This window comes from Hippocampus guttulatus, chromosome 10 (assembly GCF_054856545.1).
Source record: "Hippocampus guttulatus isolate MCC_2025c chromosome 10, RoL_Hgut_1.0, whole genome shotgun sequence".
Classification (NCBI taxonomy): domain Eukaryota; kingdom Metazoa; phylum Chordata; class Actinopteri; order Syngnathiformes; family Syngnathidae; genus Hippocampus; species Hippocampus guttulatus.
Genome location: NC_141270.1, coordinates 6492773 through 6510389, shown reverse-complemented (window position 1 = coordinate 6510389; position 17617 = coordinate 6492773). Strand labels below are relative to the sequence as shown.

The 17617-nt window shown below is 43.5% G+C and overlaps 1 protein-coding gene across 3 annotated transcripts in view; it reads right to left on the bottom strand.

The window, feature by feature from the left end:
• slc8a1b (solute carrier family 8 member 1b) overlaps positions 1-16509 on the bottom strand; it is a 90806-nt gene extending 74297 nt beyond the window's left edge. For 2 of the 3 annotated variants that reach the window (XM_086122002.1, XM_086122000.1), the window contains exons 1-4: positions 16091-16509; positions 6491-7384; positions 3733-3900; positions 770-1560 (exon numbers count right to left, since the gene is read on the bottom strand). In XM_086122002.1, the coding sequence (XP_085978128.1) occupies positions 770-1560; positions 3733-3900; positions 6491-7333 (1802 nt within the window). In that variant the 5' untranslated portion in view covers positions 7334-7384; positions 16091-16509. Of the gene's footprint in view, positions 1-769; positions 1561-3732; positions 3901-6490; positions 11908-16090 lie in introns of all 3 variants that reach the window. The other variant, XM_086122001.1, reaches the window with a different exon arrangement.
• Between the last annotated feature and the right edge of the window lie 1108 nt (positions 16510-17617).

Below are 17617 nucleotides of genomic sequence, written 5' to 3'. Positions count from 1 at the left end.
ATAGAATATATTCACACAAAGCCACTTTGGTAGCGATACTATCATATTCACGATGACATTCTCTGTATTGTCGATGACTTTCACAATCATAATTAATTGCAATTAATCGCAATTAATCGGGAAACATACAAAGAACAAGCTTCACCGTCACTGGCCCAAAGTCTTCAAATTGAGCATTTAAATCTCACGTGAGTCCAACCTCTGCCCTTAACTGCATAAAAATGGCAGTCGAGTGCAATCCAAAATCAAAGGAGAGTGTAACGATTGATGGAAATGGAGTGGAGCGAGCCATCGTTGTAACCACATCATACCTCGACACGTTAGCGTGGTTACTCACAAGATCTCGTTTTTAAGTTAATGTCAAAAAATTCATCGGTGGCTGTGGCTGTCACTTCACTTGAGCGGCTTGCCGGTAAATCCAACGAAAAAAGAAATCCACCAAGCGCGGACTCGTAATTTGGGAAATTGGGGCACTCATAAGTCGAGGTACTGTATTTATACTTGGTGCCTTTTCTACCCTTGGCTCAATGTCCTAAAATTGACAACATACAGGTAAGTAAGACTCTCGTTAAGTCATGTGACACAAGACCCCCGCCTCTGCCCTCGGCAGATTAAAACAGCATCCTAATGGAAGCCAAAACTCAAAAGGAGAGTGGACAGATTGATAGAAATGAAGAAGGTGAAAGTGTAGACTTGAGCGAACCATAGTTGTGACCACATCGCACCTCGTTTCCTCATCACCAGCATACACGATGGCGTGGTTACTCACAAGATCTCGTCGTTCTGGAACTCCAGCACGCCGTGCGCGTCCTCGAAGTCCTCGCCGCCGCCCCGTGCCGTCCCCTCCACCGTCTTGTAGGGCAGCGTGACCACGCCGCGGGCGCCCGACGTCCTCAGCACTTTCACCTCCATGGTGCCCACGCTCTCGCTCACGTGGAACACCGGCTCCTCAAACGTGAAGATGCCGGCGTGGTCGTCGTCGAAGATGGTGACGGTAGCCGTGGCCGGCAAGCCCAGGCAGGCCACCGAGTCCACGTGGTTCGCCGATTCGTCCTCTGCGGGCTCCTCGCCTTCTGAGGCCAGGACTTTCACATTGGACAGATGGATCAGGAAGTTCTCGTCCTCCTCAAATATGTCGTCATCGATGATTCCCACGCGGATCTCCTTGACCGTCTCGCCGGGTTTGAACACCACCACGCCTTCGGTGAACTCGTAGTCCGAGCCGGCGTTGGCCGTGCCGTCCTCGGTCCGGTACTCCACGGAGATGGTCTTGGCCAGGTCGCCGCCGCGCCGCAGGACGGTCACCGCCACCGTGCCGCAGTTCTCCAGGCACTGGTAGGTGGCGGGTTCGAAGAACACCTTGGAGATGGGGTCGTTGTCGCAGACGTCGGAGCGCACCTCGTGCATGCTGACGGCCTTGCGGGCCTGGTCGGCGGCGTGTTTCTTCAGGATGTTGCCTGCGCCCGTCATGAGTCGGGTGGCCTGGCAACGGTAGAAAGCCCGACTCTTCTGCTGCTGGCTCAGGACTTGGTAATTGGCCAGTTCTATTAGCTGCTCCACCTTGATTCAACACACACAAATCCACAGACAATCTCAGCACTAGTGCAGAAGCAGAGCCTGGACCGCGGGAACAAAAAGTGATTGCATAAGATAATAACACAAACAACAACCAGATACATTGATAATAGGTTTATTTCTTATAAACAAATGCTGCAAAAATTTAAATAATTCAGGCATGCAAGATTATTGTCGCAAAAAACGATCCAAATTTAGCTGCTTCCTCTGTGATATCTCCCCAATAAACTTTCGCAACACTTGTTTTAATGTTACACGACTTGGCAATCGTCTGCCTTCCACGTGGTGAAGGCCGATCTCGCCAATCTCGTCTCGCGAGAACGGAAATCTCATCACGCGAGATTACTTAACGCGAGATCAAAACAACAATGGCGGCAATTATCAAACTGCGATCGTTGACTGAGAAATGTCCTTGCGTCCCAAAAACGCACATTATTTGGAACTGTGCGTCTGGCGGGAAAATTATGCGTCTAGGACGCGGGACGCAGAGGTGACAAGATGGCTGGAATAGTGTTTCAGATCCCGTAGTTGACATTGAGATGACTGTTTTTAGTCGTCAAAATTCCCAAGGGCTTTCTCGCAGCGTGCTTTTGCGGCAAAGGTGGACACGGACCACGGTGTGCTTGAATTCTGCTTCAATATAATCGATGATCGTCTTAAAGATGGACCCGCCACACAAGCGATGAGCCCATCATTCTTCAATACAAGTCTTAATAAATGAATGCTTTAACATGGGAATTGTCTCATTCTTATTGGAACTCTTCATTTAAAGTATGCTTCCTGTAAAAGAAAATGGGTCCGCTGAATTTACAGGATACACGCACACTGTGGCGCATGGTCAAAATGGTACCACCTCTGCCGCAAGTAGAGCCAGGAAAAACTCTGTTCTTGGTCGTATAATTTCACACTTGATTGGTGAGCAGGCACTCCAGAGACCCAACAATTTGTATACAAGCTCTTAAAAAGTCAATTTTCCACAAAATGGAGCCTTGTAAAATACGCCACAGACACACTGTGCTTTTTAAAGCATTATTACACGGCTTAAAAAGTTTGGGGAAGGCTGTTCTGCAGAGAGATAAGATCATTCAGATTCTTCCCTTCTCGCCGTCCTTGTATTCCCCTCTGGCATGTCAAGCTAGATCATAAAAGTATCTGGTATAGCAAAGGTATTATGTCAGCAGATATGATCTAAAACCGAGCTGGTGATGTTAAATCATCCAGATAAGACGACCTCACAAATGCACCCGCACTGGAAACCAGACTATCTTGGGCCACGGATGCGCTCGTAAAAGCATGATACTATGGGGATGAGGAGCTGAAAACTGAAAATAATACCTCGGAAAGAAAGCCGTGTAATGCCTCACAAAGCCTTGCATGATCTGTGTGATGGCGTTATTAAATCTCTGAGTGCGCCTAATGTCGGAATTCATCAACACAGCTTAACGTTAGCGCTTGTTCACTCGGAAGAGTTGATTGCGACTTTTATTGAGGCGGACAAGCTTGGAAGCTGTCAGGCTGCAGACTCGGTGGTTTTCTTTCTCTGAATATGATTCCAACTTTGAAACTTGCCAGAATTTTTGTAACCTTCACGCTAACAGCTAACATTTTAAACAGAATTTACTTGTACATTTAACCCTCAAACTCACTTTTTTTTTAAAAAACGACTTGACTCGTCAAAAATACTCCATTGTCAAGCAACACACAGAAGTACTGTCGAATATAATGGCCAAAAGGTAAGCAGAGCTGTCGTGTTAGCATTGATTAGCATTAGCTACCCGCGCTACCTTGGTTCAACTCTTATTAGCCGCACATTCTATGTTGTTTGTGTTGGACCTCATACACAAACCCACTAAGTGAAGTGCTGCCTTCACCAAAACCACTACAAGAAGTTTGATAAGTCGATGTAAAACTATTATATTTAAAACAGTCAAGCCCAAAACATTTTACCAAGAGGGTACTCCCATAAAAAGCTAATTGCTGGGTTTTCTCACGCCAAAGACTAACATCGGCTTCTCGTTAGCTAATGCTTTTTGGGGTCAGTCCTCATTCGAACAGAACAAAGAGCCCTGGTGGGACCTTGTCAAACCAGTTCTACCATCCTGTGCATCATCAAACACACACCACAACAGGCCTCAGGACAAATAAAACTCTCCTCACCTCTTTGTCAGGATGCTTCTGTTTGAGCTCCTTGAGAATTTTGGCCATGTCTCGGCGGGTCTCCTCCTCGTCCAGGTCCTTTTCGTCAATATCCAAACCCAGCGGGCCATCCAGGAAGTCCACCCCGCCGTGAGAGTTGAGCATCTTGCCATCCATCTCGATGTCCACCTTGAGACGGAGGAGGCAAAGAGTCAACTCCCGGCTGCACTCAAGGGGCATTTGATTTTTAAAAGGGACAGAAAGGGTCAGGCAAATGATTTGTGAGTGAGAGAGGAAAAAAAGGATTCATCTGGAAAATGCTTTTTTTTATTCCAAAATAATAACTCATTCTCATGTATGAAGTGTGTTTTTCATGATCAATGTAATTGTACAATTATTAATAAAATAAATAGAATGTGTGCAAAATGTAAAATGTTGTAATATAATGATAAAAAGATAATTTCCACGTTTTATTTTTATTTAGGATTATTGAATTTATACCAACAAACCAATTTATAAACTAATGTACTTCATAAAATACGGTTTAAAAACAAATAAATGCATGTAAAATAGTTTGTATTTTGTAAAATAATGTAATTTTAATTTGATGAGGTAACTCTCCATTCTTTGAACTGCTTACATTTTAATGTAACATTAGTTGAAGTATACAATTTAATATTTTTAAAAATTAGTTGTCTTGATAAATGAAATAAATGCTTAATATATAAATGTAAAAGAAACTCTTTATAATGTAATACTAAAATATTAATGATGTCATCTTTTCAATTGTATTATTAATAGTGATTTCATTATAATAAATTTCAGTATAAAATAATTTATTTTCATATTTCACGTATAATACACACAAAAACATTTTTATACATTCATAAAAAGTAATACTTTACGGAGATTTTTGACAACAAATCCAAACAAATTAATAAGATAAAGAAATACTCAAAAAATATATTTTAATTCAGCCTTTGTTCCCTTTATGCCTTTGCCCACTGCTGTTTTGTATGGAAAGCAAAAACAAACAAAAAAAACTATTGACATTATTTATTCATGAAGAGCATATCAAACTTTAAGTGTTTGAGTTAGTTCGTCTACGACCGATGCTAAATCTGGTGGTACAGTTTTGGATGATGTAATGCAGACGCAAATTCAGCTAACTTTTAAAGTTGAAGCATTCTTGACATGCTAAAATCCAAAAACCAGTGCCACCGGTTTCCGTGCGCGTGGCTGTCGTCACATAAATTTCATGAGCCAGAAACAAGTCCATCATCTGCTTTTTATTTCCTTTTGTAGCTGTCGGGGCGCGCGAGGCTGTACAGGCGTTGATTGAAAATGACTTTTCCTTTGATACTTGAGGCAAATTGGCAATTTAACACGGTGGGAATTTGCATATCATCACCCTCCGAGGGTGCGGTTGGGTTTCACGGCCTTGTCTGTTTGTACAACAACACTATTATGATTGCTAGCCTCAAAGTGATGCTTTGAATAAAGAAAAAAATATTTGAAAGAAGCATACATTCTTGTTTGGATGAAAACAGCATATAATAATTTTGAATATGAACTTTCCACAAAAGAGAACACCCCATTTTTAAAGCATGAAACACCATAATGACAATGCTTTTCTGGCAAAATTGAATATTTGCTGACAAATATATGCAACACTTAAATTTTTAAGTCAATCCCTTTTCACTGCCTTATTAGTCAGCAATTTTCTTCATTAAGGGATTGGGAATGAAGTCGACCTGGCAATTATCCGCCCCAAGGTCGTACGCGAATAGTATACAGTGGTAAGTCCCGTTTACACTACTTTAAAAGTCAACATTTTTGATGGCGGGGAAAGTCAACCAGGTAGTTTCAGGAGCTAGCGCCTTAAAAGTTTTTTTCACCATTCTGAAATGGTGAAAGTCAAACGGGCAATAATCCACCTTCGTGTAATGTCAGAGCCACAACAGACGTATTGCCGCTTTGACAACACCTTAAAACTTGGCATTTTTCCGCCATTTTGGAATGGAGCTATCAAGTGGACGTGGCTATTTTACGACTGAAGGTACTGTCAAGGAGTAGAATCAGGGTGTGTCAAGTAAATTCACAAGAATGTGGAGTTTAACACCTGACACTAACTGCTCCCACCCTGATGTCACATGTAATTATCCGATTGCCGGATGCCGTATTGCTCTGCTAAAGCGCAAGCTAGCCTTCAACGCTAATCTAACATCGGTACATTATACGCGCGACAAAAGAAGAAGAAGCCGGTTGAGATAGCCAGTCTAAAAGATTTCTGATTTTGCAGTATGTTGGAAGGTGGAAAATTAGTGATTCAACCGTACAGACAAGACAGTTAAGTGGGAAAAGTCGGTTTAGATGGCCAGTACGTGGACTTCAGATTAGTCAAAACCTAGCAAACTGGCAGGTCTATTCCAGCCTCTAATCTAGTATCGCTATTTTACACACAAGACTGCGAGTTGTAAAAAAGTTGTCTTACATGGTGAATGCGATGGGGGCTTGCGCTTCCTCTTGCTTTTCCAGCCTTTTATGGTTTTGGTTTTGTTTACAGTTTCCAGTGTAACGTCATATTTAATGGAAGCAAGTGGGTTGAAATGTGACATCTGTGACAAACATCACTGATACGAAAGACGACAAAAACTAAAGAGTTGCCTGGAGACAAGGCCGACCATAAAATAAAGCAGAGCTAGACTTTCACGATAAGCCTCTGAAGTCTATATGTGTAAGAGAAGCTTTGAAGATGACGGTGAGCGCCCGAGTATACCTTAGAAGGAAGCGGCCGGTCGCCCTCGGTCTCGATGATCATGCCACGCTGCTTGCCCGTCCTGTAGCGCTTGTACACGTACTTGTAGAAGAGCAGGCGACGGTCGGCCACCCAGGCAAACACCACGCAGATGGGGAAGAAGAAGAAGGTGAGCAGGGCTTCCCACACCTGCACTACTCCAGGAGAGATGACCGACAGGATCAAGTAGAGCCAGATGTAGGCAAAGATGCTCCAGGAGGCGGTGACGAAGAACACCCGCAGGTGCTTGACCTTCCTGGTCTCGCCGTCAGGCACCACCCAAACGCAAATCCCGATGATGACGAACATGTTGAAGGCGGCCGAGCCCACGATGGTGGAGGGGCCCAGGGTGCCGGCGTCAAAGCCATGGCCCACCACCTCGATAACAGACAGTAGGATCTCCGGAGCCGAAGAGCCCAGGGCCATGAGGGTGAGGTTGGACACGGTCTCGTTCCAGATGCGCACCGTGGTGGTGCTGGTCTCCCCGTTGGGTTTCTTGATGGTGATCTCCTTCTCCTGGGAGGTGATCACCTCAATCGATGCCATGAAGCGATCGGCGATGATGGACACGCCCAGGAACATGTACACCAGAGCTACAAAGTACACCGTCGCCCGGGCCACTTTGTCACCAAACGATGGGTTCATGGGTTCCCACACGGGCAGCATGACGCCAGGCGTGCACTCAGCTGCCTTGCTGCAATCCGTCTTATTGGTGGACACCGCCGACACCGAGCCGCCCAAGCTGGGCTCGGGGGGAGCACCAGCTAGCAAAGGCTGAAGCCTGACTAGCAGAACGAGGACGATGACTGACAGCCTCAGGGCCATGTTGACGTCCGAATCAGAGACGCTAGGTGGCGATCGATGAGGATGTTGAACCTTTAGGAAGGGACACAGGAATAACAATGCCTGATTAATACTTCACAAGGGTGAGAAAAGTAGTACAAGTAGGATAGAATACATATTAAGGTCCGACTCTAACCGTAGTGCCTAATGTCTAAAACTTTGAGACCCAACCCGAGCATGAACACCATACACTTTTTCCCAGCGCTAATCCTAACCATAACGCTAACAGCAATCTTTTACACCTAGCATCTCATGCGGACAGAAACTATTACCCAAATAGCAATCGCCATCTTGTAACAACTACGCCGAACCCTAACACCTCATAGAAATCCTAATCTAACTCTAACGCCTGATGCTAACACAAATACCTAACTCAAATAGCTAATAAAAACCCTAACACCTAGCATCTAACTCTAACACAAATGCTTACCTAAATACGAAACGGTAACTCCGAATAACTATCCCTAAGGCTAACAACGAAAACCTAACTCTTAACACCATACCCTCAAGGCATGTTGACTTTCGGTCCGCATGGAAAATGTGTTTTAAGTCTGACTTCATTTGAACCCTCAACAAGTTTAAAAAAAATAAAAATAAAAAACCACCTGTTGCTCCAGAATGAATGGTATGAAATGTTTTGGATAACATACATTCAAATTGCTTTATAAATTTAACAGACTTCAACGTACCGAGTTGTGTTTTTGAATTTCCTATGCATTGAAATGACCACCGTTGTTCTATCCAGGTAAAATTACCAATCATCATCTCCATATTTATTCATGTATTTGTTTCGCTTCCAACAGATACGGCAGCGCTGCCTCTGTAAAATGAATGCAATTTATACTGCACTTCATTGGGAGGCAGACGCCAAGTTCAAACATCAAAAGGTATCTTGCAGGTGTTTGAGTTGCTTAAAGGGCAAGAAGTTCAAATAGCTCCGCCAAAGATAAACTTGAATTGCCACCATTCAACAATATGCCTTTTCCCCCCCTTTCAGCCCACACCGAAGTCTGCGGGACGTCTCTCCTAGTGCTCCCTGATAACCGTCTCCGGCTGACTTGTGGTAACAAGGTTTGCCGAGTAAATGAGGTTACAGCGTAAACACTTTTGGCCAGCGGTGATGTTGGATTCTAAATTGTGTTTTCAATCTGGCTGGCAAGATAACAAACCCTGCCGTACGAGTCTGGAATTTACAAGCGCTAAGCAAACAACCAGTGTTTACGCCACGATTGGCTCGGCGGGAACACGTGGCTAGGTTGTCTGTACTTTCAAATTACAATTATTTGGCGGAAGAGGAACGATCAAGGACACATTCCATTTTTAAATGACACATCACAAGCATTTTGTACTACTGTCACCATGTCTGTCATAGTAAAAAGACAGAAGTGTGTTGTGAGAGTTATGTGGGACCGCACAGCATCTAGACTGCCCAACAATACAAAGAAGAAGAAAGAAAGGTAGTTGTAGAACTACAAGTGATGCTAACTATAAGTTTGGTAACTACAGTGAAGTTGCCAACTCTTCTCATGGCCAAATCAGGAATGTATGTTATCACCCTGGTGTTAATATAAGTCAGCAAATATCAGTCATACCATGAACCAGTCTCTCGTGGAAAAAAGGTTGGGGAACAATTTGATACATGTTACATAACCAATTCTGCCTCTAATTGTGTCCAAGATTATACAGAGACTCTGTTTATGTGTGAGGTGCCTAAACGTGTCCGATTTAATGTGTTGGCATTTCTCTCCCTTGTAATTGATTTGACAAGCCGAGATTCACCGCCTAATCTTTATCTTCTACTCAAAGGCTGTGCTGATCTCAAATCCTAAACAATGCAATGCACGCCATCTGCACATACAAGCCTGAATTTCACAAGCAAGAGGGAATGAGACACTCTTCCGCACCCACCCTTAAAAAAAAAAATTGTGAGCAATCTGCACATTGCTGGAAGTCCACAGTAGGATTCCAGATGATGGATGCAAATGTCCACAGCAGTGAATGATTTGTAAGTGACGACTGTCCGGACCAACGGCTTGATGAGCAGATAGGGCCGTAAAAATTTTTTAAAAAACACATTTAACACAACCCACACAACAGGATGATCACTTCCAATAGACATCCAATCGTCGAGCATTTTCTGACTTTGCTCTCTGGGACGAAAACTGCTCAAAGTTGGCCCGATTTTCGGTACATGAAGACCAGTGCTCGGATCTCCACTTGTTAAAAATCTCTGAATGTTGAAAAAAAAACAACAAAAAAAACGATGAATTACAGTGACGAGAGACAGTATATCACTTCAGGAGTCCAACCCTGACAGAACAATGTGGTGATTTTCAACCCTAATAATCACGTTTAAAGCTCAGCGGTGCACCACTAAAGCAGCCGGTTGTTCTTCATCCGCTTGTTGGAGGAAAAGAAGAGAAAAAAATATAGATATAGTCCCTTCGGTGAAGAAAAGGGATGAAAAAAAATCCCCAAACCACTGAATAATTTATCATCTCAAACGCCACACAAAAGCCTGTTTGTGACCGCACAAGACGAGGAGCCGCTGCTGGATCGGGATGGAAGAACTTCGGTTGAAGGGAGCTCGTGGGATTGACGCTTATGTTAAATGGACGACGTACTCATCATGTGGCCGTAGCCAACAAATAATGAGATGAATGCATGTATTTATGAAGTCGAGAGCATCATGTGTAACATTGTGCATTTACGCCATGATTACAGTTAAGACGTTGGACGACTGCGTTATAAACCAAAGGAGGATTGTTGATCGCCGGGGCAGTAAATAAAACAGCAAAGTGCTGATGCGGTCATCGATATTTGGTTTGTTTGTTTTCTTGCACGCTACAGCCCAAGTATTAATTATAGCGCAAATGAACAACGCTCGCTGTATCCAGGCTTTGTTATTGATCGCTTCCTGAAAGGATTTAATAAAATTGTGTCTGGGCAAAGAAGCTATCTGGAGACCTGTAGAGCTCCCAAGTCCACATCCTTTTAGAAGATTTGTATTTCAGAGAAAGGGTTTACTGAATCGAATGATAACGGAACCGCTAAGGTTTGTTAAGGCTTTCAAAAAAAACAATTTTTTTCTGGTGGAACATAATGAAAAAAAAAATTAAATAAACCCTTCGGATGTGGCCTTCATCAAACATGTAAAACTATACGGGAAGTATTTACACTCGATAAAATCTGCCCGGATGTTCCGAAATCTTGTTTCGAAGGGATCATCTGCCTCATTTTGTTCTCCGTGAGACGGCAACCTCCCTGAGAGTGAATCAACAAAGCCAAGTACCGCGTTCCATTTTTGCCAGACGTGATTCATCGACAATCTGAACGATTATTGAATCGATTATTATGCTCATCCTTCTTTCTCGTCCCAAATTCAATTACAAAAGCGTCATGGAGAGCCAATATGTATCTCTCGTCCACGATCACGCTGTGTCTCATCTGCTTCCTCCGCACAATAACGAGCACGGTATCGAGTGCCAAGCAGAGCGAGGTGCTTGAAAAAAAACCTCACTCTTACCCCAAACTATAACTCATCAACTGTGATGAGCCGTGGTCGGTCATTACTAGCTCTGTAACAACGGCAATTAAAAACTAAGTGACAGTTTTATTAATTTTATAGCTCCTGTTCTGCACCTCGTCTGCCTTGCTTATAACGGAAAGAAGTGACAATTGTTGATAGATTTTATGCCGTCATTTGTAAAAGTCCATTCGATGCAACTATTTATTTATTTTTAGCAAATTAAACACCACATATCCCTAAAATTGAAATGGCAAATGGTCTATTGACGACGCAGCATCGGGAGTAACTTTCAGTATCTTGCTCAAGGACACATTGTCACAAGGGCCGGGGATTGAACACACAACCTCAGGGTCAGGAGACAACCCACTGTCATACTATGTCATGACATGCCGCCAAAGTCATACTATGAGTGAAATAGTACATTTATCAAACATTTTGCGGGGTGAGTGTTCTCGACGTGTTTCTACTACTCGGTAAACAAAGACAGTGCAGCTCAGCCTCTGGATACCCTAAAATGTGGTTAGTGACACGCTTTTGAAAGGACATTAGGTCTTCCAATAGAGCAGGGGTGTCAAACTCATTTTTGTCGCGGGCCACATTGTAGTTACGGTTTGCCTAGGAGGGCCGTTATGAATTTTGGGAAACCATATAAATGTTTCATCCCTTCCATACATTACATACACAGCAGACAACAAATTGATGAATAACGAGTTTTAAAATCAGAAGCCAAGAATAATGACTGCTATTGTGGATTGCATATGACAATTTGAAATTTTGGTTCAGACTTTAGCAAGCAGCATGGAACTTGACATGCTTGATTTCGCGGGCCACATAAAATGATGTGGCAGGCCAGATCTGGCCCCCGGGCCTTGACTTTGACACCTGTGCGATAGAGCTTTTGTTTTTCCTTTTTTTTAAAACATCATTAAATGAGTTCCTTATCACCCAAGAAAATCACCCTAAACCGATTTGGGGCATAACACAAGACAATTATTGACACTTATCTGAGAGGTGCTGAAGATGAATCCTAACGGAGCAAAAAAAAAAAGGAAAGAAATTACAAGCTTCTAATCGCTAGACAAACGGAGTAAAAGTATGAATTAGCAGGTTGCAGTATCAAGTGCGCGGGTGGCTAACACTGGAGAGCTTTGGCCTGCTGAATGCTGGCAGCGCCATTGATTTCTAATTGAAATATCACGTTCCATAATACCCCCCCCCCCCCCATGAGCCCCTATCAAAAAGGGCCGCATTCAAAAGGGAACTCAGCAGGGGGAAAAAACTAAATAAATAAAAACCACAAGCTCATGCGGAAAAAGAGCCAAACATGTGGCGCATGCCTGTATCGCTACGCTCGTGAGGTTCTCAGTTTGACAAGTTGGCATCAAAATTAGCCACCATGCCAGAACCTAAAAGTCGATATTTTGAAATCGGATAAAACCGGACCTGATTTCCATCAAACGGGGTTTTTGGAGGAAATGATCAAAGACGTGCATTGTATCTTTAAAAAAAAAAAAATCAAATTAAATCATGACGCAATCAGATGACAGAAACCTAATTCGCCCCAAGCCACTCACTCTCCAAAGACAATGTACTGCAGAGAATGAAGCTGATACATCCCAGGGAAATCTTTTAGCAGACAGATGATGATTTTTTTTTTTTTAGCAGACAGATGATGAAAAACATTTGAAGCCGAAACATGATAAAAAATTTATAAGATTGTCGGTAAAAGTAAACATCAATAGGAGCTTAATGAAATTAAACCAGAAAAGGCCAACGTTGCCAAATAGGATACAATAAATTCAAAAAAACAAGATTGCACATCATGAAAACAATGTTAGCTTTGCTCTCTGTCTTTATGTCCGACACTGAGAGGACAGCAGAAGGGTATTTTCATTTTGGAAGTCCAAAAGGGGCACCCCTGGTGTCTTATTTCATGACAAGAACATTTGTCAGCTCGCCGTTTGGGCTTTACACACGCCTGCGGTTACATCCGTCATTTATCATCTTTTCTTTTATAGCCGCGGCTTCCGAAAACGATCACAGAATGGTCAGCAACTAGGAGGGTAAACACGTGCTAAAAATAGAGCACGGACATCAATGTACCCATTAAATCGGTTCAAGGTCCGGTCATAGCCGCAAAGGTTGTCTTGTAATCTGCCATCGACATACCTGAAGCTTTTTTGGGTCCTGATTGGATGATGAGCCATTGCGTTTCAGAACTTGACAGCGAGTCATTACTACTTACGACGAGATGGATAACTCGGAAATAATCGGACCACAGACAGACAGACTTGGAGGTACACAAAGGGAAATAGAAATTTGCGGGCGTGTTTGAGCCTATTCCAGCTGACTTTGGGCAGGAGGAGTGTCGTTCCAATTTGAGAATATTAGCGTACTTTTATCTGTTGAAAAGGTACATGTACTTAAGACAGAGCCCAGAAAGGCGTCAGATAAACCAAAGTTTGACTTTGGCCCCTTTTGTGTCCATACTGGAGTCTGAAAATTAGTCCAAAGTTCATGAATATTACTTTTAGGTACGAAAATGGACGTCCTACTTCACCCCAATTTCTGGTGGAGTTTATTCATTGTGAACCTGTTACAAAGCTACCAAATTACACACCATGAGAGTATCATAATAAACATGACGGAGTACATGGACTCAGATCGTATCTTGAGGGACAAAAATGGAGGCAGCGTAGCACTTTGTTTTATGCAAAATCGTTTCAAGACGCACATCAGTGCTTTCAACAATCATCAATCCATTTGAGTCGCATGCGTTCTCAGCCTGTGAGGTAGCCAATTCCACCAACGTGCCATACTTTAACCAGGCTATTGCTCTAGCATGCTAATTCCTCACATGTAGGCTTTTTTGGATCCATCCATTATTTAGCGGCGAACATACGTGGCCGTCGTGTGCGTGTACGGTTTACAGAGAAGCAAAGGGGGGGAGTGGGGAGAGTACATAAGCTTACACAAACAGATGTCGAATGAGGGGAATGCGTCGAATTATTTGCACGTGTATGCTATTACTATTATAAACAGGAAAGTGGCATGAGACATGAATATTCAGTCTCATGATATTGTGCATGCGTCATCTAGAAGCTGCAACTTGCTCCCCCCTTGGGGCTGCAGTACGCCATTGTTCATTCCAATGACGATTGTCTCAGAAGATTAAAATGCAAGCATAAAAAAAACTAAAATGAAAGCGTTTTGAAACCTGACAGCAGCTGCTGTGTTCGTCAGAAGACCGCATACACTGCATTCTGTGCGTTTGCACCAAACAATATCGCCTTTCAATACGTGAAATATGTTAAAAACACTTAAGCCCAATTTTATCAGAAGTCAAAGTAACAAGCTTTTTACTCCAATGCCAAAATGTGGCATCGGTGGACCACTGCTCCAAATTCCGATTAAAAACCACTACTTTAAGCCACAATCAGTTCCAGGTGGGGCGCTGCGCCACCTGCCCCTCTTATGTCGACATGAAATCACCATTGTTCTTGTTGGCACATCCGATCAATGTTCCGCAGGCCAATGAAATTCAGATTAAAACAACAACTTGTGACCCGATCAGAGCCCAGCCACTTGTTGCTAGGCAGAGTCCATAAGGCTGAATCACAACTGCCCCTCGAGTCAATGAAAAATGGCATCATGCTCAGGAAATATTGTGGGAACAAACAATAAATTGAGTAACAGAAACGAAAAATGATCTCGGTTCACGTTTTCCGTTTGCAAGGTGTCTTTTGGCCACTTGGAGGGGGAAAAAAAATCAAGTATTTTGCAACTGAATCACTGCTCTCAACAAGGAGTCATCTGAGCAATGTTCTGCATGCCAATGCAATTCAGATGAAAACAGATTATATGAGCAGATTATTTTACCATAGGTCTATACTGCTCTTTTTTTGTTTGTTTACTGTTTTAATGTATGTTCCAGACGTTCAAAAATCATCTTGACTTCTTCCGGCCAAGAGGGAGGCCAACAAGTCATCCCGGCGACTCGCTTAGCCGCTTCATTTGTTTCCATTTTTAGCCATGCGCTCACACTGCCGCCACTGATCGACGATGATGAACGCCCGATGCATTCAATCGGCGCATCGATTTCGGCTACACAGCTACGAGTACTGTACTCCTCCTGTGGCATGGCGAGAAACCTGTCAGCCAATTTTTTTTATGCAATCAAGCACTTACTCCTCATCAGACAATACAATGTTTCTTTGAGAAGGACAAATTAATCCACAAATCTGCGCCGTATCGCTTCTTTTCCCGCCTTACTCAGTTATCTATTAACATCCTGCAATCCCTGACCTTTTTTCCATGTTTACCGTAAACACCGGGGCCCCCTTGCAACACTTTTATGCACTCATGGAGGAGCGCAAAGCTGTTCAAACAATCCTCTGTGTTGAAGCAAACGCGCTCGTATTTGTCATTCACAGCATCTCGCTCTATCATTATGATCATTTCAGCATGAACGCCGACCATTAGAGGATATTTATGACTTTGGAGGGAGGGGGGGAGGCATTATGTGATAACCTCAGCCGTCGTCGGCATCATTAAAGAATTGACATTGAAGACTGTGCAGTTTATTCAAATCGGGATGCAGTCATTCAAAGATGATTCATTTCTATACGTGTGACATTTTATCCGCTCACTGTTCTTTTTTTTTTTTTTTTAATCAAATCTGGTCTGCAATCTCATCCCATAATAGACAGCGATGAAGCTTGGGGTGAAGTCAGGCGGGAAAATGCCTGGAAAGCCTTCCAGTGATGGGACCGCATCCTAGAAGTAGGTGCGTGAATCTCATGACTGTATCATTTTTTTCCAACACAAAAGAGACTCAGATGAGTATTTTGAAATGAAAAAAATAAAAATAAAAATCACTCACATTGGACTGAGTGCATCAGTGGTCCATTCAAATTTAGGGGGGTGGGGGTCCGATGTGGAGCCTCACTTGCATAGTAAAAGTCGATTTCAAAAACAGGGGGGGAAGGTTCAAGGACGTGCTCGGTATGCGTAATTGTCACTCGTCAACAAAAGAAGCGAGAAAAAAAACGGGGGGGAAGAAGGAAGCCGAGAGCGCATTGAATGAGCTTTAGAGTGTCGGTATACCGGCGGCTGCGCACGAGCGGAGGGGAGAGCTCCTCCAGGTGCTCCATTTCGGTTTTAAATCAGCCCCCCAAAAAATGTGTGGTGCGGACGGGGAAAGTTCCTACCTTCCGTGCGAGCTGTGATCCGAGTGCAGGTGAGCCGAGTGGAGGTGAGCCGAGTGGAGCTCCTCTTATAACCACCGAGGCGGCGGACGGAGCCCCCGAGCGAAGGCGCACACAAGTCGGAGGAGGAGGAGGTGGAGGAGGGGGTGGTGGTGGTGGTAGTGGTGGAGGGGAGACAGACCAGTCCGGATTCCCATGCACGCGGGCACTTTTTTTCTTCTTCTTCCTGCTGCTTCCTCGTGTGTTTGTTTGTTTATCTTTTGTTGGTGGCGGGAGTGTGGTCGGCGTGTTTCCATGGAGCGCCTCCGGAGCGACCTGAATGACCGCGGTGGAGCCTCATCAGCAGAGCCCGCATGTGTGCTTGGGTTGGGACCGGAGTGCAGAGAGGCTCGTCTTCCTCATTCTTCCTCTTCCACTTACCCCCCACCCACTCTCTCTCTCTCTCTCTCTCTCTCAGTGCGTAAAGAGAGAGGGGGTGGGTGGGGGCAAGTGAGCACTCCTTTTTTGCTTCACACGCCTTTTTTGTTTTCTTCCGTTTTACTTTCTCACCCGTGTCTTCAGGAGAGCTGGGGTTACATGCGCCTAACATGACAATCGTGACATTGCACACCTGCGTGGCCATCACAATATTGGAATGCTTTGGCGTTCAGTATGCAAACGTGTAGCTGGTTAGTTAATCATACGTAAAGTAAAACTGAAAGGGTAGGCAGGGCTAAAGGTGACTAGAAACCCCGATCATGATTTTAAGACTTTAAGAATAACAAAAAGGATACTATTACACATGAACAATTTAACAGCAAAAAAAAAATGTAATGTGCATTCCAGGCCAGCAGTTGGCGATGTGATCCTTTTTTTTTCATGACAAAAGTATGCAGTGATACCTCATCCGTGAGGTATAGCGATAAGACTACATGTACAGGAAACAAACAAAAACAAGTAAAAACTGAAAATAAATAGAATGCAGTGCCACGCAACATGGTGGTGCTACCACAAACAATTGGTGAAACAATGAAAATAAAAACAGAACGACTACAAGTAGGCTACGTCATTCAAACCGGATGATGTGTTCCCCAAATCCAAGAAAATACAATGTAATGTGCATGTCCGCCCAGTAGTTGGCGATGTGATCGTTTTTATTGTAAAAATTAAATTCAAACCATAAATAATCCGCGTCGTGGTGTTTATATATGTCATAAATAAATAAAAATAATATGACAAATACAGGACAAGATGAGGTAAAACTCTTATTATGTAACGTGCATGCCAGATCAGGAGTTGGCAACGTGGGCCACCAATTTAGTCGTCAAGTACCAGTGTTTGTATATTCATAGAAGAACCTTTGGATGCCCCGAGATGATCACGTTGGCGTGATTATGCTAATATGCTGCCAGTGCCGTTTTCAAATGGGACCATTTCTGCTAGGGTCTGGATGCCATCGTGTGAAATATGGCGGAGAACTAACGTAAGGATGACAATTCATCACGGGCGAACAATTGCATACGTACCAGAAGCGGACATTTCGTTAACTCC